Source organism: Polychytrium aggregatum, assembly GCF_025602895.1.
Source record: "Polychytrium aggregatum strain JEL109 chromosome Unknown BJ171scaffold_84, whole genome shotgun sequence".
NCBI lineage: Eukaryota > Fungi > Chytridiomycota > Chytridiomycetes > Polychytriales > Polychytrium > Polychytrium aggregatum.
The window spans coordinates 146,079-169,222 of record NW_026516286.1 but is presented as its reverse complement, the minus strand read 5'-3'; the positions used below and the strand labels follow the sequence as shown (position 1 = coordinate 169,222).

At 57.6% G+C, this 23,144-nt stretch overlaps 6 protein-coding genes across 6 annotated transcripts; 3 read left to right on the top strand and 3 right to left on the bottom strand.

The window, feature by feature from the left end:
• Positions 1 to 399: 399 nt before the first annotated feature.
• Positions 400 to 8,317, bottom strand: BJ171DRAFT_604660 (P-loop containing nucleoside triphosphate hydrolase protein; the record flags this gene model as incomplete). Its single annotated transcript, XM_053115189.1, has 26 exons — positions 7,613 to 8,317; positions 7,156 to 7,441; positions 6,841 to 6,930; positions 6,449 to 6,693; positions 6,280 to 6,346; positions 6,068 to 6,112; positions 5,866 to 5,963; positions 4,988 to 5,709; positions 4,532 to 4,758; positions 4,239 to 4,382; positions 4,058 to 4,161; positions 3,857 to 3,945; positions 3,743 to 3,770; positions 3,578 to 3,659; positions 3,422 to 3,476; positions 3,227 to 3,319; positions 3,090 to 3,141; positions 2,971 to 3,010; positions 2,711 to 2,776; positions 2,448 to 2,552; positions 2,230 to 2,346; positions 1,699 to 2,038; positions 1,331 to 1,473; positions 1,135 to 1,206; positions 745 to 922; positions 400 to 599 (listed from the first exon to the last, which is right to left on the bottom strand). The coding sequence occupies exons 1-26, from the start codon at positions 7,918 to 7,920 to the stop codon at positions 400 to 402; spliced, it is 3,996 nt and encodes a 1,331-aa protein (XP_052962173.1). The 5' UTR covers positions 7,921 to 8,317.
• Positions 8,318 to 9,156: 839 nt separating this feature from the next.
• On the top strand, positions 9,157 to 11,424 carry BJ171DRAFT_640914 (uncharacterized protein; the record flags this gene model as incomplete). Its single annotated transcript, XM_053115773.1, has 5 exons — positions 9,157 to 9,470; positions 9,601 to 9,707; positions 9,835 to 10,311; positions 10,404 to 11,304; positions 11,372 to 11,424. Exons 1-5 carry the CDS (start codon positions 9,170 to 9,172, stop codon positions 11,422 to 11,424), a joined length of 1,839 nt encoding a protein of 612 aa, XP_052962172.1. The 5' UTR covers positions 9,157 to 9,169.
• Positions 11,425 to 11,443: 19 nt separating this feature from the next.
• BJ171DRAFT_532227 (uncharacterized protein) lies at positions 11,444 to 15,747 on the bottom strand. The gene is given in 4 exon segments (XM_053112780.1): positions 11,444 to 12,941; positions 13,126 to 13,127; positions 13,140 to 13,824; positions 14,049 to 15,747. 4 exon segments carry the CDS (start codon positions 15,378 to 15,380, stop codon positions 11,745 to 11,747), a joined length of 3,216 nt encoding a protein of 1,071 aa, XP_052962171.1. The 5' UTR covers positions 15,381 to 15,747; the 3' UTR covers positions 11,444 to 11,744.
• A 1-nt stretch (position 15,748) lies between these two features.
• BJ171DRAFT_532223 (uncharacterized protein) lies at positions 15,749 to 18,369 on the top strand. The gene is made up of 6 exons (XM_053112779.1): positions 15,749 to 16,112; positions 16,246 to 16,712; positions 16,825 to 17,025; positions 17,214 to 17,462; positions 17,621 to 17,943; positions 18,015 to 18,369. Exons 1-6 carry the CDS (start codon positions 15,824 to 15,826, stop codon positions 18,073 to 18,075), a joined length of 1,590 nt encoding a protein of 529 aa, XP_052962170.1. The 5' UTR covers positions 15,749 to 15,823; the 3' UTR covers positions 18,076 to 18,369.
• A 115-nt stretch (positions 18,370 to 18,484) lies between these two features.
• On the top strand, positions 18,485 to 20,261 carry BJ171DRAFT_532221 (uncharacterized protein). The gene is made up of 5 exons (XM_053112778.1): positions 18,485 to 18,694; positions 18,857 to 18,928; positions 19,120 to 19,224; positions 19,378 to 19,680; positions 19,911 to 20,261. Exons 1-5 carry the CDS (start codon positions 18,599 to 18,601, stop codon positions 19,962 to 19,964), a joined length of 630 nt encoding a protein of 209 aa, XP_052962169.1. The 5' UTR covers positions 18,485 to 18,598; the 3' UTR covers positions 19,965 to 20,261.
• A 421-nt stretch (positions 20,262 to 20,682) lies between these two features.
• On the bottom strand, positions 20,683 to 23,050 carry BJ171DRAFT_532218 (uncharacterized protein). The gene is made up of 3 exons (XM_053112777.1): positions 22,564 to 23,050; positions 21,747 to 21,979; positions 20,683 to 21,451 (listed from the first exon to the last, which is right to left on the bottom strand). The coding sequence occupies exons 1-3, from the start codon at positions 23,027 to 23,029 to the stop codon at positions 20,924 to 20,926; spliced, it is 1,227 nt and encodes a 408-aa protein (XP_052962168.1). The 5' UTR covers positions 23,030 to 23,050; the 3' UTR covers positions 20,683 to 20,923.
• Positions 23,051 to 23,144: the final 94 nt, after the last annotated feature.

Below are 23,144 nucleotides of genomic sequence, written 5' to 3'. Positions count from 1 at the left end.
CGGTCCCATCCGGCGGTTTTGTCTCATCAGCTGTTGTCGCAAGTTCCAGCACAACTCTCCACGAAAATCCCCAAACAGAAGGCCACCATCGCCAGGATCGAGAGGCAGGGGCATAACGCTCAGCCGGGAAAGCGCTCGGACAGACTCCTTCCACCGACTCTGTGAGCCTAACACTAGAGCCAGCGAGCCAGCCCCCAAAGCCGACAGGCTTCATCAATAGCATCAGAGTGAGTGTAGCCTTGTTCAAAGGTGATCGATGCAGCTGTGGAATCGATCGTCATATTACCAGCATGCACAGGATGATGCTGCTGGCGACGGCGATGTGCAACGGAGAATGCAGCACTGGTTTCTGTCGCCGAGCTATCCCAGCACGCCCGGACAGCGACATTTGCGCCGCCATCACAGCTCGTTCAGGGTCGAGTGCGAGTGCTGGGCAGCGACTTCCTGGAGCCTGAGCACGTTCGACGGACCCGTTGCATTGGCCATCTCAGCAAACAGACCGCCTTCCTTGGCGAGCAGTTCGTGCGGCGTGCCCATCTCGGCAATGTTGCCCGCATCGAGCACAATGATGCGATCAAAGTCGGCGATGGTATTCACTGCTCCGAGTCCGCGGGGATGCATGCGAGTGGACCAGCGAGGCGTCAGCAGCTGTCCATCGATTCCGACCATCCCTCGGTCGCAACGGCAAGCCCCTGTCGCTTGCGACCCTGCCTTGTCTCGATGAGCAAGTGTGCCTGTACTTACGTCGGTGCGCGATGCTGATCACGGTCGAATCGGCAAAGTTGCTCTTGATGGCCTTCTGGATCAGGGTGTCTGCCATGGCGTCGACGGCACTCGAGGCTTCGTCCATGACCAGGATCTTGGGCTTGCAGATGATGGCACGGGCCAGACAGAGCAGCTGTCTCTGGCCCACGGAGAGGTTCTGTCGTGACGAGGTGAGAATCAGTCAGTATGATTGGTCAGAGAGCAGACACACTTCCCCAGCACGAGCCATATATGCGGTGAGCGTGAGAAGGCAACTGCTCATGGTCCAACGGGAGGAGGCGGCCGCTTCTCCTGCCCGCTTTGTGCAGTCCACATCCCATCGACTCCCGGACCAGCGTTGCGTTCCCAGCGCTCATCAAGCACACCCACCTGGCCACCCGTCGTGACGGCAGAGTCGAGCTTCTCGGGCAGACTGGAGATGTAGTCGGTCAAGCCGACAAACTAAAGGCAACAGCCACGGTGGCGGTCGCATCGCTGGGTGAGTACGAGTTGCTCCGACACAATCAGTCCTGCAGGGATGGCCATGCAGCACGGCACCAGCACCGCGCTCAGAAGTGTCACATACCCCAATCGACTCCCAGATCTCGGCATCGCCAAACTTGCCCTCGATGTCGATGTTGGAGCGGATGGTGCCCGAGAACAGGATGGGCTCTTGCGGAATGATCTGGAGGCGCTGGCGGAGCGTGTGCAGGCCAATGTTGCCCGTTTCTGGATGGCAAGGATGGCAGTGAGTATTTTGCATTCCTGATCGGCTGGTGTGGCGCGAGCGACGATTGCGCACCAAAGCACAGCCTCGAGTGCAAGGTGAGTCTCCATATGCAGAGGATGACCAGAGGCGATCTGCAGTGTGCAGATTGCTCTCTAACGCGCAACCGAGAGCTGGACAGTTGCGGGAGATGCGCAACTGCATATCGGTATGGTGCAGGGACGTACTGAATCCATCGATGGTGATCTCGCCGCCGACGGGATCCAGCAGACGGAACAGGACCGTCAGCAGGGTGCTCTTGCCACTGCCGGTGCGTCCAACGACGCCAATCTTCTCGCCTGCCTTGATATCGAGGCTCAGGTTCTTCAGAACAAGCCGATCGGGATGGCTCGGGTAGGCCACGGCAAGGTCCTTGATCTGGATCTCGCCCTTGCTGGGCCACTCGGACGGGGGATCGACGGCCTCACACTTTCTTGGCGCCTCGCCGTCAATGTTCTCGATGTAGTGGACCAGGCGCTCGATGGTGTTCATGCCTTGTTCAAACAGACTGAAAGCCTGGCCAAAGTTCTGGCAAGTCGACCAAGATGGATCCAGTCACACTCGTGTCAAACGCAGACGCACCCAAGCAGCGATTTGCGCAGCGACGCGAGGCGGGACGGCGTCGCAGTATGGAGAAAGGAGGGACGCTTGCATAGTACAGCAATGTGGGAAGCGGCCTCAGTAGCAGGCACAGGACATCGTCAAACTCGAGTACTCACAATGAGTTGGTTGGGAAGATCCACCGTGCAAAACAAGGCGAGGAGAGCAGTCGATGGAGGAACCTTGGTTCCAATTGCAACTAACATGACACCGAGCGTGATCAAAGACATGAACGACTGGCGTGGGATGAAACAGGCGTCAGTTGCCGGAGTGCAATGGATCGACCTATCGATGGACCTGCGCCAAACACACGCGACCCAGAGTGCACCATGCTCACCGCAATCCACACACGGAGCCAGATGGCGCACAGCTGGTTGAGATAGAATGGTGCATTCGAGTCGTCGATCAAGCGGTGCTGTCGCTCGATGAAGGTCTCTTGGGCCTGCGACAAAGGCAAAGAGAGTCAGCACTGGGCTGTGCTTGGCATGGTCTTGGGATGGACGCGATACAAGACAGACACGATCCATGACAAGCGCGATCCATGACAGGCACGATCCATGACAGGCAGAGCGGGCGATGCATTTCGGCATGGACACATACATGGAAGGCACGGATGACCGAGACGCCACTGAAGGACTCGGAGATGAACGCATAGAGCGGGCTCCTCTGTTGCAAGCAAGCCGAGACATGGGGGATTGGTGGACAGCATGACGTATTGGCGAGAGATGAGTGGCACAGGCGAGTAGTGTGTGAGTTGCCACAGCGTATGTAGCCAGAATCACGAATGCAGCGAGTCGAGTGGGCTATGAACGACACCACAGAACAGCGCCAAACATGCGTGGTGATGTGGTGCCACTCACCATGTTGGAATCGAGGCGCTTGAGCTGGCGGACCGATGCACTGTTGGCCGGGGAGAAGCCAGGATTAGCACCGCACTGATATCACTCTGCCACAGCTATTCGAGACGCGCGAGTCGTACCGGTAGAACTTGAAGATGTAGTAGACAGCAACGGACAGGATCACAAACTCGACTGGAGCACGGAATCAACAAGCGCGGAGTTAGAGCGCATGGGCAGACCACTCGAGCGCAGGTGCAGGTCCTTTCGGGATGCTTACTAGCAATCCAAGGCGTCGCATAAATGGTTATGACTGAGCCAGTGATAATAAGACTGGCTGTGATGACAACATTCATCACAACGTTCCAAAGATCTGCGTGTTGCAACATGTGCTGCGTAAGAACTTCATCGTTGATGCTGATCGTTGGCGAATCCAATCATTCGTTGCAGAGCGTGCAAGTCCAGGGTCACATACATTGATCGAGCATCTCAATGTCCTTGCTGAGTCTGTTGAGGATTCTGCCGAGCGGCTGAGCGATGGGATAAAGTGGAGGGTGAGACCATGGGTCGGCTCGGGGATCGCAAGCACTTGCCAGGTCTCACAGGATCCAGTGGGCAGTGTCAAACGCACCTGGGTCTCGAAAAAGTGCATCGGAAAGTTGAGCAGCTTCTTGATGACCAGCTTGTGAATCTTGCGCGATCCAACGATGGAGCTGTGGGCGAGATGTCAGTGTCACGTTGCCGTCGGCGCCGCCGAATCATTCCCCGGAGCACCTCCTGTACAAGTCAAACCTACTTGAAGCCAGCGATATAGTAATTGGAGACTGGAGCAATCCAGGGGAGGACAAACTGTCAGCAACAAGTCAACCACGATGTATGACGGGCATCATACATGCAAATCGCATCTTACTGCAGCTGAAAGTCTCAAGCAGCGACAGAACGATGTAAAGGGTTCGGTAGATGCTATCGATGCCATTCGCTGAATCGAGGATCCACTGGCTGTGAGATGCGACAGGGCGGAGCAGATGGCTGTGTCAGCGTATCCTCCAAGAAACCCGATTGCAGTTTTCTACCCAGTGGTACCGCTGAGAGGACAAGAACAGTCGCTTACTTGAGGGATATGATACTCCCCATGCTGACTCCGGTGAAGAGTACCAACAAAGGAACTAGAGATAATGCTGTCCAGTATCGGCCAGAGTATCTGAAAAAGTCCACCTGAGCGCGCCAGAGAGCGTTATTGGGCTGTGAGCAGATCGATGCGTTCAAAGTATTTGCTGGTCCAGTCAACTTACATAGGTCTTTCCACGGACGTCGCCCGTCTCGATCTCCTCCTCCTCGATCAGATCCTTGGCCTCTCCAGCCTCTGTCTTCTCCTTCGTCTCCTTTGACTGAGCGGCCTTGGTATCTTCTTGCTCCTGCTCGTCGTCAGAGTCAAACTGAGCAGCAGAGACAATCGTCAAGCAGCAGAGATAATCGTCAGCAACGGGCGGTAGTCTGTCGTACATGCCAAACATCATCATCATCGGGACCCGTTGCCTCGCCATCACCCACAGCAAGATCACAAAGCCCGGATGCAGATGCACACCTTGTGGTCTTGGACCATCTCTTTGAGGTGTCCCTCGGGCTTGGCAAGGAGCTCCGAGTAGCTTCCAGACTCGACGATGCGGCCATTGTCAAAGACGATGATGCGATCGACCGAGGGCAGAACGTGGAGCTGGTGGGTGACGAGCACTCGTGTCTTGCTGGAGAGCATGCCCTTGGGGCCGATGCACTTGTCAAACACATGCTTGCCGACATGGGAGTCGAGTGCGGCTGGACGGATCGGTATCGATGCGGAGAGAGACATCGGGTCGATGAACAGTGATGATGAGTGCGTGTGTGGGGGGTGGGCAGGAACCATGGCGATAGTGTGCAGGATGGTGTCGATGCAAGAGTGGGTGGACGCCATCGAGCCACATGGGCAGCGATGCGAACAACCACATGAGCAGCACGGACAGCAGCATGAGCTTGGCCAATCCACTGGCATCGTGTGGCGACTTACCGAGGGGATCGTCGAGCAGGTAGATGTCGGCGTCGCTGTACACGGCACGGGCCAGGGCAACTCGGGCATTCTGGCCACCAGAGAGATTGATGCCCTTTTCGCCGATCTGGGTGTCGATGCCGCCGGCAAGCTGGGCCATGTCGGCTTCGAGGCCACATGCGGTGATGACCTCGGCCATGCGCTTCTCGTCGTACTCGGGAGACACAAACTGGATGTTGGCGCGGATGCTAGCGGCCTGGATCCAGGGCTGCTGGCTGCAGTAGGCGAGCTTGCCGTTGACATGGACGGTGCCCTGGACCTTGGTCATCTGTCCAGAGACAGCCGTCAGGAGGGACGACTTGCCCGAGCCAACGCGGCCAACGATAGCGGTCAGAGATCCACGGGCGATTTCAACGTCAAGGCCCTCGAACGAGAACGCAGTCTTAGTCGCGGGTGCATCATCAGCCCCCTGGGTCGACGGAGAATCAAGGCTGCTGTCATGCACAAGCTCTTCTTTGGGGTCGCGCTTGCTCTTCTTGAACCCAAAACTCTTCTTTGCGTCGTCCTTCGTGCTGGGTTCTTCGCTGGTCTCCCAACGGAAGGTGCAGTCCTTGAGTGCGATGGCCGCGGATATGTTCGTGGAAACATCGGCAGCCAGCAGCGGAGCCGAGTCACCAGACGACTCCTCGGCATTGAAGAAAGCCACGAGTCGATTCCAGGAGACAAGGCCCTGGGCAAATTTACTGATCGTCGGAGAAGCAGCATCAGAGCGACGCAGGTGGATCGATTGCGGATCCAAGTCGGCATGGCCAGCACAATCCAAAATGAAGTCCGCATCGATACCGCGGAGAACAAATCATGCAAGAACAGAGTTGCGACGCACGATTGCAGCGACATACCCATAGCCGACTGGCAGCATGTTGAGAGGAGCAATAAGGAAAGAAAAGTATGTCAAGGTTGGGAATATAACTTCTGGAAGCATAGGATTGCCATTCATCTGCAGTGGAACAGGTGATTGTGAGTGGCTGATGGCTGACGGAGTGTATTGGCACAAAGAACCGTCGCAGAAAGGCTCGCAGCAAGCACAATAAACACACTTACCGAGTAGACGATGAAAGTAATGACGGGCAAAAGAAGCGGAGCTGCCTGTGAGCGACAAGGGAGTGAGCTGGTTAGAGGCGTGCAGTACCTTGAATGGGACTGGGACATTACCACACCGCAGCCAGCGATATCTGGGGTGAATGGCTCTGTGACTGCCAGCCGGACACAGTCGAAAGCTCTTGTTTGACCCAACCCAGCACGGCTTGGCTTACAAGGTTGACGGTAATCAAAAGCAAAATACTGATCAAGTATGCGCTGATGCCTCGCATCATCTTCTCGCTGATCGATGGGAGGGGAATCGAGGGAGCACGCGCAGGTGGATCAGCGATGCGCATATCTGGGCACGGTGGAGAGAAACGAATGGTCAGAGCTGGGGCATACCGGATAACGTCGATCTTGGACTCGAAGATGAGCTCCCATCCGCGCAGCTTGATCATCTTGATGTTCATGAACACCTCGCGGATGAGATTGAGGCGGTCGTCGTTGTTGGCGAGCATCTTCTTCTGGCTTTGCGTCAGAAAGACGGTGCAAGCCGCAAGCAGGACCAGGGCGCCGAGCATCACATAGACGGAAATCAGGATGTAGTGTCCGATCAGAGTGTATATGAAGTAGATCACCAGGGCAATCTGCGTCGGGTGAGAGAAAGGGCATGATTGCGCCACATCAGCCGGCGAGTCAATCATGATGGTCATCGCTCCCGATTGCACGGCCAGCGAGCCAGCCGTGGACCTCATCCAGCCGTGGACCTCATCCATGGTGAGATGCAACTCTACCTGGACCGTAGTGTTGATGCACGAGTCAAAGTAAATGATGGTGTCGTATACGGCCTGGCTGTCGACATTGACAAAGACAAGTTGGGCACCCTGGAGAAACCGATGAGCGCGAGCGAGTCAGTTGCCGCGGACGAGTCTGTGTGGACGAGTCTGTGTGCAGGCAGGCCGATAAAATCCAGTCGATGTGGGCGACCAGGACCGGGCAGCAGCCTTGACAGGACGCAGATGGATGCGTTGGGGGTACATGCGGTGTAGTTGGATGTGGCGAGGCCGAATCATCCGATGCACAACACCAGAGAACGACGAGTATGGCACCTCATCAAACTTCTTGGATGCCTTGACCGAGAGCCGCAGCGCCTTCTGGTAGATCAAGCCAATGAGGCTGGTGCGGACATCGATGGCGATGCCCGTCATGATCTGGGTGCTGGTAGCGGCGCAGACTGCGGCAGCGAGCGTGCATCCGAACATGAGGAAGGCCAGTCCGTACGGGTTCTGGACAAAGGTGGGCTGTCCCGAGAGATTGAGGACGATCTGGCGCATGAGGAGCGGGGTGGCGACTGTGGCGAGCATGCCGGTAGCCGAGAAGGCAAAGCCCAGGAACCTTGGATGTCAAGCGACCGGAACCGGAACGAGGGGAAGGGGAAGGATAGGGAACAGACAAGGGTAAGTGGATGAGTGAGTGGATGCATGAATGGCCGAGTGGATGAGTGAGTGGCAGCCGGCATTCAGCAATCCCCCCCGGAACAAGAGCATGCGAGGCAGTGGCATTCACCATCGGGGCAGGAACGACTTCATGAAGGCACGGGAGTAGGCCGTCTTGGAGGGAGGCTGCGATGCATCCGCGGCACCAGGGGCAGCCCGCAGAGAGGCCTCGAGGGCTTGGCTCAGCGACGAGGCCCGGCTCTTGGGCTTCATGGAATAGAGGTCCTCGAAGACGAGCGGGCGCGAGGCTCCGAGCCGCAGCAGCGGCAGCAGCCACGACAGGAACAGGAAGCCGAGAGGGTTGGGCGAGCGGGTGCCGATGGTGGTGGGATGGTATCCCATGGCGGCCTTGGTGCCCTTGGACTGGGGCTGCGACATGGCGAGCGGGGCAAATGCAACTGAATCGGTGCTGGGTTGGTGGAGCGCCCGACTGCTGCGTCGATGGGCTGCGTCGATGGGCTGCGTCGATGATGAACCGGTTGGTGGACTGGTTGATGGACCGGTTGATGGACTGGTTGGTGGGCCGAGCGACGAAGGCGGCAGCAGGCAAAGTTGGATTGCAGGCGGGCCGATGCTGGATACTTGAGCGATCGCCTGACCAGGACGTTGGTGGGACAGCAGGGCCTCTTGCCCTGGTGTGCTTTAGTCTTGTCAGGTATGCCTCGGTTGCTTGAACCGCAATCATCGGCGGGACAGCTCTGCGTCGCAGCCCCACCCCCAGGCAATCCCAGGCGATTTCAGGCGATTTCAGGCGATCCCACGACAAGCCAGGGAGAGTCCCATGCGCGATCAGCCGTCGCCAACATGCGGTCCATGAGCAGATGATTGCATGGTCTTTGCTGTCCTCGATCTCCGCGTTGCCATTTTGCGTCCTCGCCATCGGCCTGGCAAAAGCGACGGCCACGACGACGATGCGGCTGTATGAGGTACTTGTCCCCGTGGTGCTTGCGCTGCAGGCTTTCGCAATCAACCGCTCAAGGCCGCTGATCTCGCTGGGCCTCTCCACCACCCGCACCGCTCGAACGTGCCAGGGATGGGTTGCCTGTTGCGGTCTGCACCACCAACAACGACTCCTCCGGACGAGCAGCACGGCTGCGGCCGAGGCGTGCCTGCAGAAATCGGATCCGCCGCCTGTCCTGGATATTCCACGTATCCCGGCGTGCCGGGCATCGCTGCCGATACGGCTTCGCTGGTCTGCCAATCGGCGCTGGTCCGGCCAAACCGATCGCCGGAACGTGTCTGCAGGCACCGAGCCAGATCCACATGTCCCCCTTTCCGTCGCAGCCACCAGGCAGCCACGCTCCAAGGCAGCTGCTGGCTCTGCCAGTGGCATTCGCCGGCCTCGGATGGAAGCGGCGCTCCATCATAACCACAATGCAGCGGCCGCTCTCGCACAAAGGCACCCCCACTGCAACGTGTGCCACGATGCCCGCGCGTCTCTGGCCCTGACCAGGCACGTTTGTTCGGCCGGCAGATTTCCCACCACCTCGCGCTGCTGCTCCTTGGGCTGCCGCAACGACGCCGGGGCAGTTAAAACCGCAGGGCCGCTTGCCAACCACGGCGCTCTCGACATCGACTCCTGCGCTCTCCCGCAAACTCGCCCGGCATCCTGCACCAACTTCCGCCAATGCTCCCCATGCAGGCTTCCCTTCTGGCGCTGGCGCTTTCGGCCACCGCTGCGGCTCTCCCGGCCGCCAAGCTCCGAATCAGACAAGACTCGCCTCGCCCCAACGGCATCCAGTACCTCGACGGTGCCCCTGGTGCAAGCAACCTTGCCACCACTACCACCACCCGGCTCATCTACGGCAGCGGACCGATTGTCCCCAACGTCAACGTCCACCCCATCTACTACGGCAGCAACGTGAACTACCAGAGCCAGCTCAACACTTTCTATAGTGCAATCGTCGGCTCGTCCTACCTGGCTTGGCGTACGTGCTTGCTCCGTCTGTGTGCCGAGTCTCTGCATGGTTGCGAGTCCAAGGCCATCTCATCGAGTGGGAGATGTCTAAGCTGACATCTATCGAATGTACCTCGCTCTTACACTTCTATCTGCCTCAGTGTCTGAGTACGATACCCCGAGCCAAAACATTGGCACCGGCACCTTCTCGTCCTCGATCGTCAAGAGTATCGGTCCCAACACTACCATCGACAACTCCGCCATCCAGGTACAGTTGCCCTTTCGGGGGTATTGAGCAATTGATCGGCAGCCAGCATGAATCACTCACGGACCCTGGTTTGATGCGTATCGCATTCCAACTTTACTAATAATGGCCCTTCATTGCTGTGAACCAGACCTGGCTCCATGGACTTGTTGCAAGCGGAACTCTGGTCCCCACCCAGAACACGTACTACCCTATCCACTTTCCCCCCGGGTACACCATTACCGCTGGCGGCGAACAGTCCTGCGTCGTGTTCTGCGCTTTCCACAGTGCCGTTTATATCGGGGATATTCCCGGAACCCAAATTTACTACCTCACCTACGGCGTCATGCCCGACCTGAGTACCAGCGGATGCGCGGGCGGATGCGGCAGCGATCCCTCCACCCTCAACAACCTGCAATCTGTCTCGTCCCATGAGCTGTTCGAGACCATCACCGACCCTATCTTCAACGGCTGGACCGATGGTAACGGCAACGAGATCGGCGATCTCTGCAATCACATTCATGCTACCATTACCGGCACCGACGGAAACAACTACATTGTTCAGAAGCAGTGGTCGAATGCCCATCAAGGCTGCTATGCTCCTCCGCTTTCGAGCCCCTCGTCGTCGGTGCAGGCAACCACTACAACCACCACAACCACCACAACTACCACAACTACCACAACCACCACCACTCCCACCACCACTCCGACAACCATCAGATCCTCCACTACTACCACCACTCCCACCACCACTCCGACAACCATCAGATCCTCCACTACTACCACCACTCCCACCACCACTCCGACGAACACCCCCACGAGCACTGCTACAAGCGTTCACTCTTCTTCATCCTCCGCCACAAGCTCTGCTTCCTCTACCAACCCTGCTTCCTCGTCCTCCACCACATCCTCTGTCTCCTCTTCCCACCCCGCTTCTTCCTCCTCCACCATATCCTCTGCTTCCTCTACCCACCCCGCTTCCTCTACTACTTCCTCTGCCCCCTCTTCCCACCCCGCTTCCTCGTCCTCCACCACATCCTCTGTCTCCTCTTCCCACCCCGCTTCTTCCTCCTCCACCATATCCTCTACCTCCTCTTCCCACCCCGCTTCCTCGTCTACTACTTCCTCTGTGTCCTCTTCCCACCCCGCTTCCTCGTCCTCCACCACATCCTCTGTCTCCTCTTCCCACCCCGCTTCTTCCTCGTCTACTACTTCCTCGGCTTCCTCTACCCACGCTTCTTCCTCTACTACTTCCTCTGCCCCCTCTTCCCACCCTGCTTCCTCGTCCTCCACCACATCCTCGGCTTCCTCTACCCACGCTTCTTCCTCTTCGTCTTCTCCCTCGTCGACTGTCTCCTCTACTTCTCACTCTCTTTCCTCGTCTGCGTCCGCTTCTGCCTCTGCCTCGGCCTCCGTTTCAAAATCCACCACCACCACTACCACGGCTTTTTCGACATTCCCATCTTCGACTCTCCCGTCCACCCGCACGTCCGCCACTGCCTCGCCTACTTCTGCCACATCCACAGTCTTCATCCCAACTTCGACAGCCCTGCCCACCGCCACCATCACCGATACAATTACCTCCATCCTCACCGCTACCTTTACCGCTACTCTCACCGACGTCATCAAAGAGACCGTGACTGCCACTGTCACCCCCTCGGGCTTGATCTTCTCTGTATCGAGCATAGCCGCCACCATCACCGCTTCGACTCCGCTCGTTGCCCCCACCGCCAACTTTTAGATTGTCGACCCTGGGTTAACGAATGAGCGTCGCCCCATGAGCTTTAGCGGTTGTTTCTTTATGTGCTTGGTTTGATTCCTTGTTCTTTATTTTGATTACACAGTTTGCACTATTTTCGTATGATACAAATGAGATGTAAAAGCCCACCTTCCGCTTTATAAGCTATCTGGGAACAATAGAAAGCTGCTACATCAGCTCCATTACTTCCAAGACACAACTGCCGAGGTGATCGATTTCATTGCATATGATATTGCCAGACGCAGGCCATCACATACGACGCCGACATGTGGGATCGGCATAGTATCTCGTTGGCGCATGCCTCAAGTGGATTTCAGGCCGGCGATGATCGAGCGGCGAACGACCAAAGCATGCAAGGGACCCCAAGTCGCTGCCAGAGCCGAGATAGTGCTCAGCACAACTGCAACGCCTGCCACCTCGGTCGGAAACCGGGGAGTCACCGGAACCTCAACGAGGACAGAGTTCTGCGCCGCCATGCTGTACCCAACCGAGAGTCCGATACCGGCTCCCAGCACAAGCGATACCATCAAAACTATGAACGCCTCGTAGATAAAGATGCGCAGGAGCTGTCGCTGGCTCAGTCCAATGGCCATCAGGATCGATATTTCCTTGAGTTGCTGATGGATGTTGGAGTACATGGCTGTGTTGAGACTGAACAAGGAAACGAGCATCACCAGCACAGTCGCGAGCCCGAAGATCGGTCCAAGATACAGCTGGATCGTGTCGACAGCCTGGGTCTCGATCGCGACCGTGGTGATGTCGTCCAAAGTGCCTTCGATGATTTGTAGGAGCCCGTTGTAGATCTGGTTGCTATTGGACGGATCGGTGGCCGTGATAAGCAGATACTGAATAGGTATGTCGCCGACGGATTCGAGAATGCCTTGGGCAAGCTGCAGATATGTCGGAAAGGAAACAAGCATGCTCGTGGCGCTAGAGGTGGGGTACTGCGTCATTGTGCAGAGATAGCAGTCTTCTAAGAATCCCAGGGGATAGAGTGTCGACATGTTTGACTGAACAGTCGAGCCATCCACTTGGAGAGCCGTCGTAGTCACAAACGGGCACGAGTAGTTTGTCGGCGAGGAAGCTCGCACAAACCCAAGGGCCGACAGCAAGTTTGCGCTGAGAACGGCGGACTGCAGGCCCTTGGCAGAGTAAAGCTGTTGCTTCATCGAAGGATACTGTGCCGACAGGTCCGGATCAACTTGGAATGGCCATATTGTTCCGGGGCCATTGCTGCCGATGTCAAAGTAGTTTGGAGATACCGCCACAATCGAAACGGGATACGACACCAGCTGCCCGACGTTGCTGACCAGGGTGTCGGACAAGACTGTCGCCAACAAAGCGGTGAGCGGGTATGAGACATATGACCAGTCGAGGACCAAGTCTGGGCGGGACTGGCAAAAGGCTTCGATTTGGTTCAAGCTTGCCAAGGAGAAAGCCAAGCCGGTCGAGCCGTCGACAGCGTTGATGCTGACTCGCACGTCGCTCCCGACCGACTGCGTATAGCTGCGGCAACAGAGACTCAAGTCAGCGCAGCTGATCGTCTCACTCGGGATAAATTCAAATGATGTCGACCCTGCGTCACTGACACCTCAAACAAGCCGCCACTCTCCTTGGCCAAGTCCAGCCCAAGTCCAGCTTTCGTTTGCGTTTATGGCTGCGAAACAATGCAATCAGAGACCATGCCAAATCGACCATATACCTGTACTGCAGAGAACGAATCTCAATGTCGAGATTGATGTTGAGGAAAAAAATGAATCCCAGGGCCAACGACAGCATTGCCGCTGTCTTTTGGTTGTTGCGTCGGTGGACCGCCAGATTCTTCTTGATGAGTGCCGACAAGGCTCCATCTTCCCAGAACAAAGCCGAAAATATCAAGTACAGCACACAGTGCTCCAGAACCGGCTGTAGATTGAACGAGACAGCCACAAGCCCGATGATCACGACGATGATGAGCCCCAGAAATACCGAAAACAGCATTCCGAGGTTCTCGATCGCCAGAGACTCTGGGAGCAGAATGTACACCAAGAAACAGGCCATCGACAGGACGAGCGATCCAACAAGATACTTCAACGAGCCGTAGAGTCCGGCGAGCATCGAGCCTCGGTCCAGAGTCTGGGTGAATGTTGCGGCACGGGCGGCAGACAGAACCAAGGAGCTATGCAGATCCTTCGAGACGGCCATGGCGATGGGTTGCAGTGACGACAGTAGCGGAACCAGCGCAGCCAGGAAAATCGAGACGACGACTGCCTGTAGCGACAGCGTCCATGGAATCGTAAAATCCAGAAATCGTAACAAGAGTATCCGGGCGACGACGACGAGAGCTTGGGCTGCAACTGTGCCAGCGACCCACGCCGGAAGAGAGTAGCTCAGAGCACTCAGCTGCAACCGCGGTTTGAGGGCAAAGTGCAGAGCGGAATGGAGATTATGCAACGCCAGCAGCAGGCGGGTCGGCATGGCGGAATGATAGGCGGGTCAGAATTGATACACTCAGTTGGCACGGGACGGACTCGCAACATCAAACGGCGAGAGGACCCAAGAAACGCCGTCACCGAACTATCAAGAACCTTCCAAATGACGATTGCGCTGTTGGTCTGGAAACATACCGTGATCAGATTAGCAATCACCGATCTCCCTGAACCAACCATGCGAAGGATGCCGAGGTCATGGGACTGCGTCTGCACAAAGGTTAGCAACAGACTGTAGATCAAGAAGCACGAAAGTCCACAAAACAGGATCACCACCAGCGATACAACCAGCCCGAGGAACTTGGACAGGCCGGCTGCTTGACGTAACGTATTGATCTGGGACAGGCGAAACATTGACCTATCGATGCCGACGGCTTCAGAGACCTGGCCGGCCCAGTCGACTAGGCGACGGGCAACAACAGAAAAGTCCGAGTCCATGTAGCAGGCACTCCGAGGCTGGCTTGGGCAGGCAAAGATCGTATCGCTGACTTCGCCATAGTGGGTCTGCCTTGCAGATTCAGCCAGGAGCGCCGACGCATAGGCGCTCGAGTACTGTGGGTGGATATGCGGAGCAAGGCTCTCCAGCATCATGGGCAGCTCAAAGACCATGACGCTGTTCTTCTGGTAGCCTTTGGGGAACTTGTATGTGCCTCCAGAGTCAAAGACGCTGATGATGCGAAAGGGGACGTTCGTAACCCAGGGCACCGGGTTGCCATTCGAAAACGTAGCGTTGACGAGAATCGAGGAGTTTGCAGCATATGCCGAGCGTCGGGCGCTGTCAAGGGTCGCCGGCAGGAGGCTATCGGGAAGCTGCACAAAGATGTAGTCGCCGGCCTGGACCTGAAGGCTGTTGGCTGCGCGAGTGTTGATGTAGATGCCACCGGCAGGGAGAGGCGGCAGACCCCAAGAAGTGCTGATGCCAATGTCGGCGTCTTTCTGCGAGTCAATGATCCACACGTAGGCATCGACTGACTTGGCACACAGGATGTCCATGCAGCGGCTGGGCGAGCTTTGGCATGCCGAGCGCGCGCTGGCTTTGAGGGTCGTCATATCGCCAGAGTCGCCCGGAGAGGAGTCAGGGCCCTCATAGGTAAAGTTGCTCAGGGAGGGTGTGCTGGCGCTGAAGCCGAGACAGAGTTTTGGATTGTAGGTCTTGAGGCCGATGCTTGAGAAACGGGGCGAGTGGTATGGAGCGATGCTGCTGTCTTGCAGGGCCTGGGAAATACGAGTGTAGTTGAGCCGCTGCCATCCAGACTCGCCGCGGGGCCAGAGTTCGAGATCCGACTCGCCGTTGATGGTTTCGGCAAAGTAGAGAAAGACCGACGGCGACACAGCCAGGATGGTCATCAAAAGCCCAACCGAGACCGTCGTGAGGCACACAGAAGAGCAGCCAACGCAAAAGTGACCTCGGTTGCGGGAAGCCCCTCGTGCGGCAAGCCGGGACGAAGCCAGCAGTGCCCGGAGCTTCATGACGATGGTGGTGGTGCGTTGGCGGGAGATTCAAAGAATCCGAGGGCAGAGCGAGTGCAGGCTAGCAGCAGGCCGGCAGTAGGCTGGCAGCAGGCTACTGATATGCAGCTGGTGGGGCCGCTGCGAGTGCAGAATCGCAGCAAATGCAGAATGGCGATGAGGCGATCGGCAGACGGGCGACGACACCTCGAGACAAGCGATCCAAAGGCCGATTCAGCAGCATTGCATCGATGCTCTCCGAGATCGATCAGCCCCGTCGATCCCGCCCTGCCGTCGCCGAGCCCAACCCGGGTGGACCCTGGTCGGCCAGAGCTGCCGAGCGACAACAGCAGCCGCGGATGGGCGGGAAGATCACATCCGCCTCTCGCCAGATCCTGCCCCAGATCCTGCCCCAGTCCGGCACCTCCAGCATTGCTATCTCCCCCGTCTTCAATCGGCGGGCCATGAATTACGAAGAACAGCCCCGAGATTTTGTCGGCAACGCCCAGCCCATGTCGCTCGAGCCCTCTGCAGACGGCATCTTTGCGCAAAGTCCAATCGATGGCCTCGGCGACTCTCTTCTGGAGCCTCATGATCTGAAACATGCCGCCATGCTCGACCCCGTCTCGCCGGAACCTTCGGGTCTGGGAAGCCATTCAAGAAACGAGCAGCCTGGTGACGATCGTCTGTTCACCGACGGGTCTGGGCGACACACAGGAATGCGAGCCCATGAGTCGGCATCCGAGTATGATGGTAGGCACTGAGGAGCAACATCGAGCACGGGGCATGTCCTTCTGGCGAGCTGCCCTCCGTCCTCCGGGTGGGCTCGATTCTGATGATCTGTTGCATGTGCCTCGCTGATCCACCCCTCCCGCCGTCTCCACAGACGAGGTATCGATTCAGTCATACAACTCGTTCCGAAAGCCAGTCTCGTCTCGTGGTCCAGCCCCGCTGGTGAATCCAGGCTACTCTAGTCCCCAATTTGCATCTGCCGGGCGTCTTGAACCACACATACTCCAGGCGAACGGAGCCGGTCAACGAGACGTGCGGCTGCGACCTCCACCCGGAGGGGTCGACGCCGATCCGTTCGCCGTCCAAGATTCTCGAGCCAGGGCCCAAGACTCGCCCGCCGGTTATCAGCCGCTGGCTGCATTGGCGGCAGATCGAATGCACACACTCGGATCGCCAAAGGTCGAAGCGTTGTCGGTACATACGGACACCGCCCCGCCCCAAAGGCCGTCCACATCAAACAGCAGGATACAGGCACCAGACGCAAGGGAGGGAGATGACCCCATGCTTCGGTTTGCTGAGTGCCTCGAGGGCTGGACCAACGTTCTGAAGCAATCGATTCTCGTAAGTGCGATGGGTCCTGTGGCGATTCCCACGCAACAGGCCTTCACGGCAGAGCTGGAGACGACGAGACGCCCTTGCGATTCCCACCAACCCGACTACCCGTCGCAATTAGACCGATTTCCGAACCTCCCGGGAAGCCCTTGTTCGGCAGCATTCGCAGCAGGCAGAGACACTGCGTACCCAGTCAAGCTATCTGATCGACGATCTGACGGCGCAGCTGAGAAACTCGGAAAACGTCGCGGCCAGCTATCTAACGATGCTCGAGAACAAGAGCAAGCTCGTCGAGCGGATGCTGCTCTACATTGTTTACAAGGTACACTATGACAGTCATGACCACCATGGCAAACATCACAGCCATCACAGCTATGATAGCCGCGATAGCCATGATAGCCCGAACGACCACGCATTCTGGGGACGACATGTGCCTTGCATCAAGAATCTGCTGATTCCTGTGGGACTCCAGCATATGCTTACCAAGCTTGATACCTCTCGGTTTCGCAGCGAGAAAAGGCCCTCTCTGTGCGATTCTTTGCCTCGTGGAAAGTTGCCTATGCCCACCGGCAGCAAGTCAACTACGGGCAGCAACTTGCACGCCAACAGCATATCCGACACCAGCAGCGCAAGGCCCTGCGCGGATGGCAAAGGGTCGCCGGCATACACTGGAAACGGAGCGTCGAGAAGAAGGCCCGTCGCGAGGCCGAGAGCAGCATGGAGAAACTGGCAACCGAATACGAAAAGCGGATCGCAGAGGTATGCGGAAGAAGCCACATCGTGTGTTTGCTCGCTGTCGTGCGATGTAGCTCTAAAGGAAATCGGGCGATGGAGATGGGCTGCACCTGAATACCTTGCGACTGAGGGCTGGTTCCATGCCTGAACTGAGTCCAACTCCCCGATCCTGCCCAAAACAGCTCAACGCCCGCATCGAAACGCTGACGCTGCGCCTGCAAGAGTCCGATAGTAACAGAGCCAAGCAACAGGAGGATGTGAAGAAGGCATTTATGCGCGGCCTCTGTGCCCTCAACATGGAGGCCATGAGCGTGCTGAAGACCACCGACGATGGCAGCAGCTTAATCGCAGGCCTCATGGGCGGCGCCAAGGGTGATTCGGCTGAGGCAGACATGAGCAGCAACCTTGGCCTCTCTCGAGTTTCCGAGTTTGCCGCCGACCGGTCTGATATCCGCAGAACCCAGCCCGGCCCGACTCGATCCGCTGAAAGTGCTGAGCAGGATGGGTACGCTGTTGGCAGTTATGGCTTCGGGTCCAAAGGATCTCGCATGACATCTGCATCATTCCGATCGACAGGGACAGGAACGGCCGCCTTGGCAGAGCCCGATGGCTACCGACCCGGCAACTACCAGCCTAAGCACACCAAGTTTGCCGATGTCGATCAGGGCATCTACGTGACCCGGCATGTTCCTGGCAACACACCGGGCACCCCCAAGCTGGGCTGAGTCGAGAGTTGCTGTAGAGCCGAGGGCTACTGCAGCACCAAGGGTTGCCCAATATATCGCCTCCGTGGTGAAGAACGGACCTGAACAGCTGTGTTGTGAGTGGGTTGAAGGAGCAATGAACCGTGACGATCTCGTCCGTGCGGCCGGTCATCCTGCAGCACTAGCGAGCGGCAGGGAGGCATGGCCGGCATGCTGCATGCTGGAGCATGAAACGCAGGGCAGGAGCAACCAGCGGATCCTGTCTTCGATTCGAAGATGCTCTCGTCCCTCGGCCGCGCGCCGAGCCCAAAATAGTCAAATTGACCAGCGCCCTGTTTCATTTCGGCCCGCTGGTGCTGAAGAAGGGCATGTCTGGGTCCTGACAGTCCTCTCGCTGTTGACCCATCGATCCGCCGCCGCCGCCGCCGCCGCAGCTCGATTCCGTGACGATACACCATGCCCAAGAAGGTTCAAAACGCCAAGGCCGTCGTTCTGGACGACGAAGAGGAGGAGTACGAGGTCGAGGCCATCCTCGACCAGCGCAAGAAAGGGGTATGTTTGCTCCCCTCCCCCAGCAATGGACACGCCGACCAGCCCCCCGCAACCCTCGGCGCTGATCAGCGGTTCGCGCACCACCTTCCCAGCCCGACGGTCGAGTCGACGCCGATCTATGTGGAATCGCTGCAGGCATTTACGATACATGATCTTTTCCAGGGCAGAACCCAGTACCTTATCAAATGGGTTGGCTACACCGAAACCACCTGGGAGGACCAGGACAACATCAGCGTAAGTCAAAACGCCTCCGACACCATGTCCTCCTGCTGGGTCAGCAGAAACAAGCGCCGAGCTGCCAGAAACTGGGCGATCTGGCCGGCTTGGCTGTGACGTAGCATCGCCGCCCCTCTACTGGGCAAGTCATGCTTTGACTCTCGACACCGCTATTCACTCATGTTGATCGATCGATTTGTCGCCCAAAGGATGGCCCGATCTTGAAGGAGTTTTTGGACAGTCAAAAGGTCAAGAGCCCTACCACTCCGAGCTCCAAGCGGGCGGCTGCCACTGGATCCAACTCTGGCTCCAAGGTATAACCGAGTGGTCGCTCTGTAACTGGCCCCCTAGTCGCTCGAGTTTGCGGGTGTGGATGCTCTCGTCCACCCAGTCCTTGGCGCAAATCTGACCCTGACCCGCATCCGACCTCTGACTTGTATCGTGGCCGCACACTCCCGCGTCGATAGAAAAAGAGAGCCAGAGACTCGGACGCTGCTTCGGCTACAAGCTCGCCACACAAGGGCCAGAGCTCGGCTGCCGATGTCGCCACCCTGGTCGACTCCTCGGAAGACTCGGTTGTCTCAGATGCCGAGAACGAGCTGACTGAGGATATTCGGGCCCAGGTCTCCTGGGAGGATGATGTCGAGTCCATCGAGCATGTCCAGCAAGCCAAGGACGAGTCCAGACAGCTGGTTGTCGTCCTGAAGTGGAAAGACGGCAAGCAGACCATCCATCGATCCGAGACCATCCACGAGAAGTGCCCAAAGAAAGTAAGCGCAAGCGTTGGTGCATGGGAGATCCGTGGTGTGCGCTGACCAGCTCTTCGACCTTGTCCGCATGGATCGGTCGCAGGCTCGGCAGGCTCTGGTGGCTCACAACTGACGGGGGGGGTGCTCGACCGTCCGAGAGCAAAGGAACCGACCAGCGCCCCCCCCCGGCAACATGGCTGCCAAATTACGCTATCCTAATCACCACCCCAACCTTGCTATTCGATGTCTAGCTTCTTGTCTATTATGAAGGCCACCTCCGCTTCACCCGACGACCTACCAACTGAACTGGACAGAGGGAGAGGTGGAAAAGCAGTCCGCACGCCGCTCTGGGCACCCAGTTCGGCCTGTCGGATAGGCGAAATCCCTTCAACCGCTTGTGCCATACCTTGCTTTGCGAATATAGCGTTCCCAAAACGAAACGGGACACCCTGTTTTGAGCCAGGACTGTTGTTTTTCAAGGACCTGAATACACACCCATCACTACTGTGTGCAGGTCGATTGTGGTGACCAGAGAGCGGACCGGTGGTCTTCACTCGGAGGCTGTCGAGGTGATCTGTTGAATTGTATGTGACCGAGTCGGACACAAGCCATCGAATACTACACCGACATGCGGGATAGAGATGATATCCCGTTTACTCATGTATAAAGTGTAACGCTCATGGCGACCTTGGATCTTGGGATGGTCTGGGCTGTCCGTAGAGTCTATCTAGAAAGAAACGGGCCAGTTCCTTCCTGGCTTCAGATGTCTGAACCCTGCCGACTGACTGTAGGCCCAGTGAGCAGGCCATGGCATTGCACTCCTGTCTTCGTTGGCAATCTCTTTGTTTTGGTTGGTTTGGGAAGCACAGTCTTGAATACACCCGGTCGATCTCCTGTGGCGATGATCGACTGGCGAACCTGAGTCTCCTGGGACTGGATGAAGATCCCTCCCCTGCTTCCACGAGGCATTCCCAAAGGCAATCACCACTTCGGTCTCCTTGGATAGACTTGCTTGGCCATGAATGCGATGAGTGGGTGGGTGTATTCAGGTTCCAGAAAAAGCACTCTCATGGCTCAAAACGGGGGTGTCCCATTTCATTTTGGAAACGCTGTATCCCGCTAATGGATCAATGGTTTGGCCAAAGCAAGCCATCGAGACCAGATTGGCCGATCCAGAGAACGAAAGGCCACACAGCGGCGCTCAAAGCAAGAAAGTAAGGGTTCAGAACGAGCAAGTGTAGCAACAGAGAGCCACGCGAGTGGCTTAAATGTCGTTGATGATGGATCGGAAGTAGTCGACCGTCTCCTCGATACCCTGGCGGACCGAGAACTTGGGCTCCCAGCCCAGCACTTTCTTGGCCCGAGAGATGTCGGGTCTGCGTCGTCTGGGGTCGTCCTCGGTGGGGGGGAGCTTGATGATCTTGGATTTGGACTGGACCATCTCCTTGATGACCTCGGCAAAGTGACGGATGGTGCACTCGTCGGGGTTTCCAATGTTGACGGGGCCCTCGGAGTAGTTGGACTCCATGAGCGCGATCAGGCCGTCGACCAAATCATGCACATACTGGAACGAGCGGGTCTGGTCGCCTTCGCCGTAGATGGTCAGGTCCTCGCCCTTGAGGGCCTGGATGATGAAGTTGGAGACGACGCGGCCGTCGTTCTCGTTCATGCGCGGACCAAAGGTGTTGAAGATTCGGGCGACACGGACATCAACCTTGTCCTGCTTGGCATAGGCGTAGGTCAGCGTCTCGGCGACACGCTTGCCCTCGTCGTAGCAGGCACGGGGGCCAATCTGGTCAGCGAGCAGAGGGAGAGGGCGGCCGATGGTTAGGAACAATGGACAGAGTCGCTCGGGCCGTGCGCACAAGGCCGTGCGTCCAAGCAACACCAAGCGATCTACAGCCGAGGACGCCGGAGCACTATAGCTTCCCCGCACCCATCCACCCGTGATAGCGCCGCTCAGTCGCAATGTGAGCGTGCACAGCAACACAGCAACACACAGCAACACACAGCAACACACAGTACCCATCAAATCCCCTCCGTGCACCAAAGCAAGGCCATGCCCACTCGAGAATGATGGCACTCACAGGGTTGACGTTGCCCCAGTAGCTCTCGGACTGAGGATGCTGGTCGGGATCGCCGTAGACCTCGGACGTGGAGGTCAGCAGGAAGCGGGCCTTGACACGTTTGGCCAAGCCGAGCATGTTGATGGTGCCCATGACGCTCGTCTTGACGGTCTTGATGGGGTTGTACTGATAGTGGGGAGGCGAGGCAGGACAGGCCAGATGATAGACGCGATCGACCTCGACGAGGATGGGCTCTGAAGACAGCGATTATGGCGGCGGCGAACGAGACCAGGGATGGAGGTTAATTAAGATATCGGCCGAACATTCGGGCTGCATTTCAGGCTCGGGCTAGCGTCCACGACGTCGGGTTCACGACGTTGGATCCACCAGCAGCTTCAATTCACGAGCACTCCAGAGGCACAGATGGGGGGGGTAGCTGGTCGCAATGACGCGGCGCAATTTCGAAGCAATAGAGACGGCAACGGGCAGCGGGCGAAGAAAATAAGCGACCGTCGCATCCGCGGCGATAACGCCAATTCTCTTTTGCTCTAAAGCAGCCCGAGACAGAGGGAAGAAGCAGGAACAACAGAGAGAATGGAATAAAACGGGGGGGGTAATGAACCGGATAGGGGAGGGCCACAGGTCGAGCTTGAGCAATCCCAGCCTCTAACCGGCGGTCCCCAAGCGAAAATTACAGCCAGCAGGACGAATCGCATTCCGGACAGCATATCCAGCAATCGCGCCGCCTCGCCGCATTGCTGCTGTAAAGCCTGTTGCAGCACGATCGTCGCCACGGAAAGCACACCAGCTACACGGCCGAGGCCGCGATCAAACATACCGACGACATCGTGGCGGATGAGCTCAAAGTTGGGGTGTCCAACCCAGTGCAGGATGTTCTTGGTGTTGCCGGTGAAGAAGTTGTCGAGGCACTTGACCTGATGGCCCATGAGCATGAGGCGATCGACAAGGTGCGAGCCGACAAAGCCGGCGCCGCCGGTGACGAGGATGCGCAGCTGCTCCGAGTTCTTGAGCTTGAGTACAGGAGGGAAGGTGCGCTGGGTGTCGAACTGGATATACTCGTGGGCTTCGTCGGTGATGGTGCGGCCGATGGCGGTGGGCGGGTTGAGGTAGAGCGGACGCAGGCGGTCGAGGGCAAAGTGGTTCTTGGTTTCAGGGCTGCCGACGTGGGTGACTCGCTGGCCGGGGGCCGAGGTGGGGGTGAGGGCCGGCAGGGCCTTGGCGCTGGGACTGGGATCGAGCTGCATGGATGGCGATGTCTTGAGCTTCTTGGAGACCGGGGACATTGGGCAGATGGAGGGCGAGGCTGGTTGGCGAGGGAAAAGAAACGGCGGTGCCTTTTGTGGGCAACACGCGCGACGAGATCGGCCGAGGCGGCGTGGGAGAAACGCGGTTCCCGGA

What these genes read in the sequence shown, in the direction of transcription:
- BJ171DRAFT_532227 (XM_053112780.1), bottom strand. Translation starts at nt 15,380, where the DNA reads ATGAAGCTCCGGGCACTGCTGGCTTCGTCCCGGCTTGCCGCACGAGGG. An exon ending in TGATTGCTAATCTGATCACG is followed by an intron (nt 13,825 to 14,048) that starts GTATGTTTCCAG and finishes CCGCGGTTGCAG; the next exon opens with CTGAGTGCTCTGAGCTACTC.
- BJ171DRAFT_532223 (XM_053112779.1), top strand. Translation starts at nt 15,824, where the DNA reads ATGAATTACGAAGAACAGCCCCGAGATTTTGTCGGCAACGCCCAGCCC. An exon ending in ACGAAAAGCGGATCGCAGAG is followed by an intron (nt 17,463 to 17,620) that starts GTATGCGGAAGA and finishes TGCCCAAAACAG; the next exon opens with CTCAACGCCCGCATCGAAAC. An exon ending in GAAAGTGCTGAGCAGGATGG is followed by an intron (nt 17,944 to 18,014) that starts GTACGCTGTTGG and finishes TCCGATCGACAG; the next exon opens with GGACAGGAACGGCCGCCTTG.
- BJ171DRAFT_532221 (XM_053112778.1), top strand. Translation starts at nt 18,599, where the DNA reads ATGCCCAAGAAGGTTCAAAACGCCAAGGCCGTCGTTCTGGACGACGAA. An exon ending in TCGACCAGCGCAAGAAAGGG is followed by an intron (nt 18,695 to 18,856) that starts GTATGTTTGCTC and finishes GATCTTTTCCAG; the next exon opens with GGCAGAACCCAGTACCTTAT. An exon ending in AGGACCAGGACAACATCAGC is followed by an intron (nt 18,929 to 19,119) that starts GTAAGTCAAAAC and finishes TGTCGCCCAAAG; the next exon opens with GATGGCCCGATCTTGAAGGA.
- BJ171DRAFT_532218 (XM_053112777.1), bottom strand. Translation starts at nt 23,029, where the DNA reads ATGTCCCCGGTCTCCAAGAAGCTCAAGACATCGCCATCCATGCAGCTC. An exon ending in CATCCGCCACGATGTCGTCG is followed by an intron (nt 21,980 to 22,563) that starts GTATGTTTGATC and finishes CGCTGTCTTCAG; the next exon opens with AGCCCATCCTCGTCGAGGTC. An exon ending in ACTGGGGCAACGTCAACCCT is followed by an intron (nt 21,452 to 21,746) that starts GTGAGTGCCATC and finishes CTCGCTGACCAG; the next exon opens with ATTGGCCCCCGTGCCTGCTA.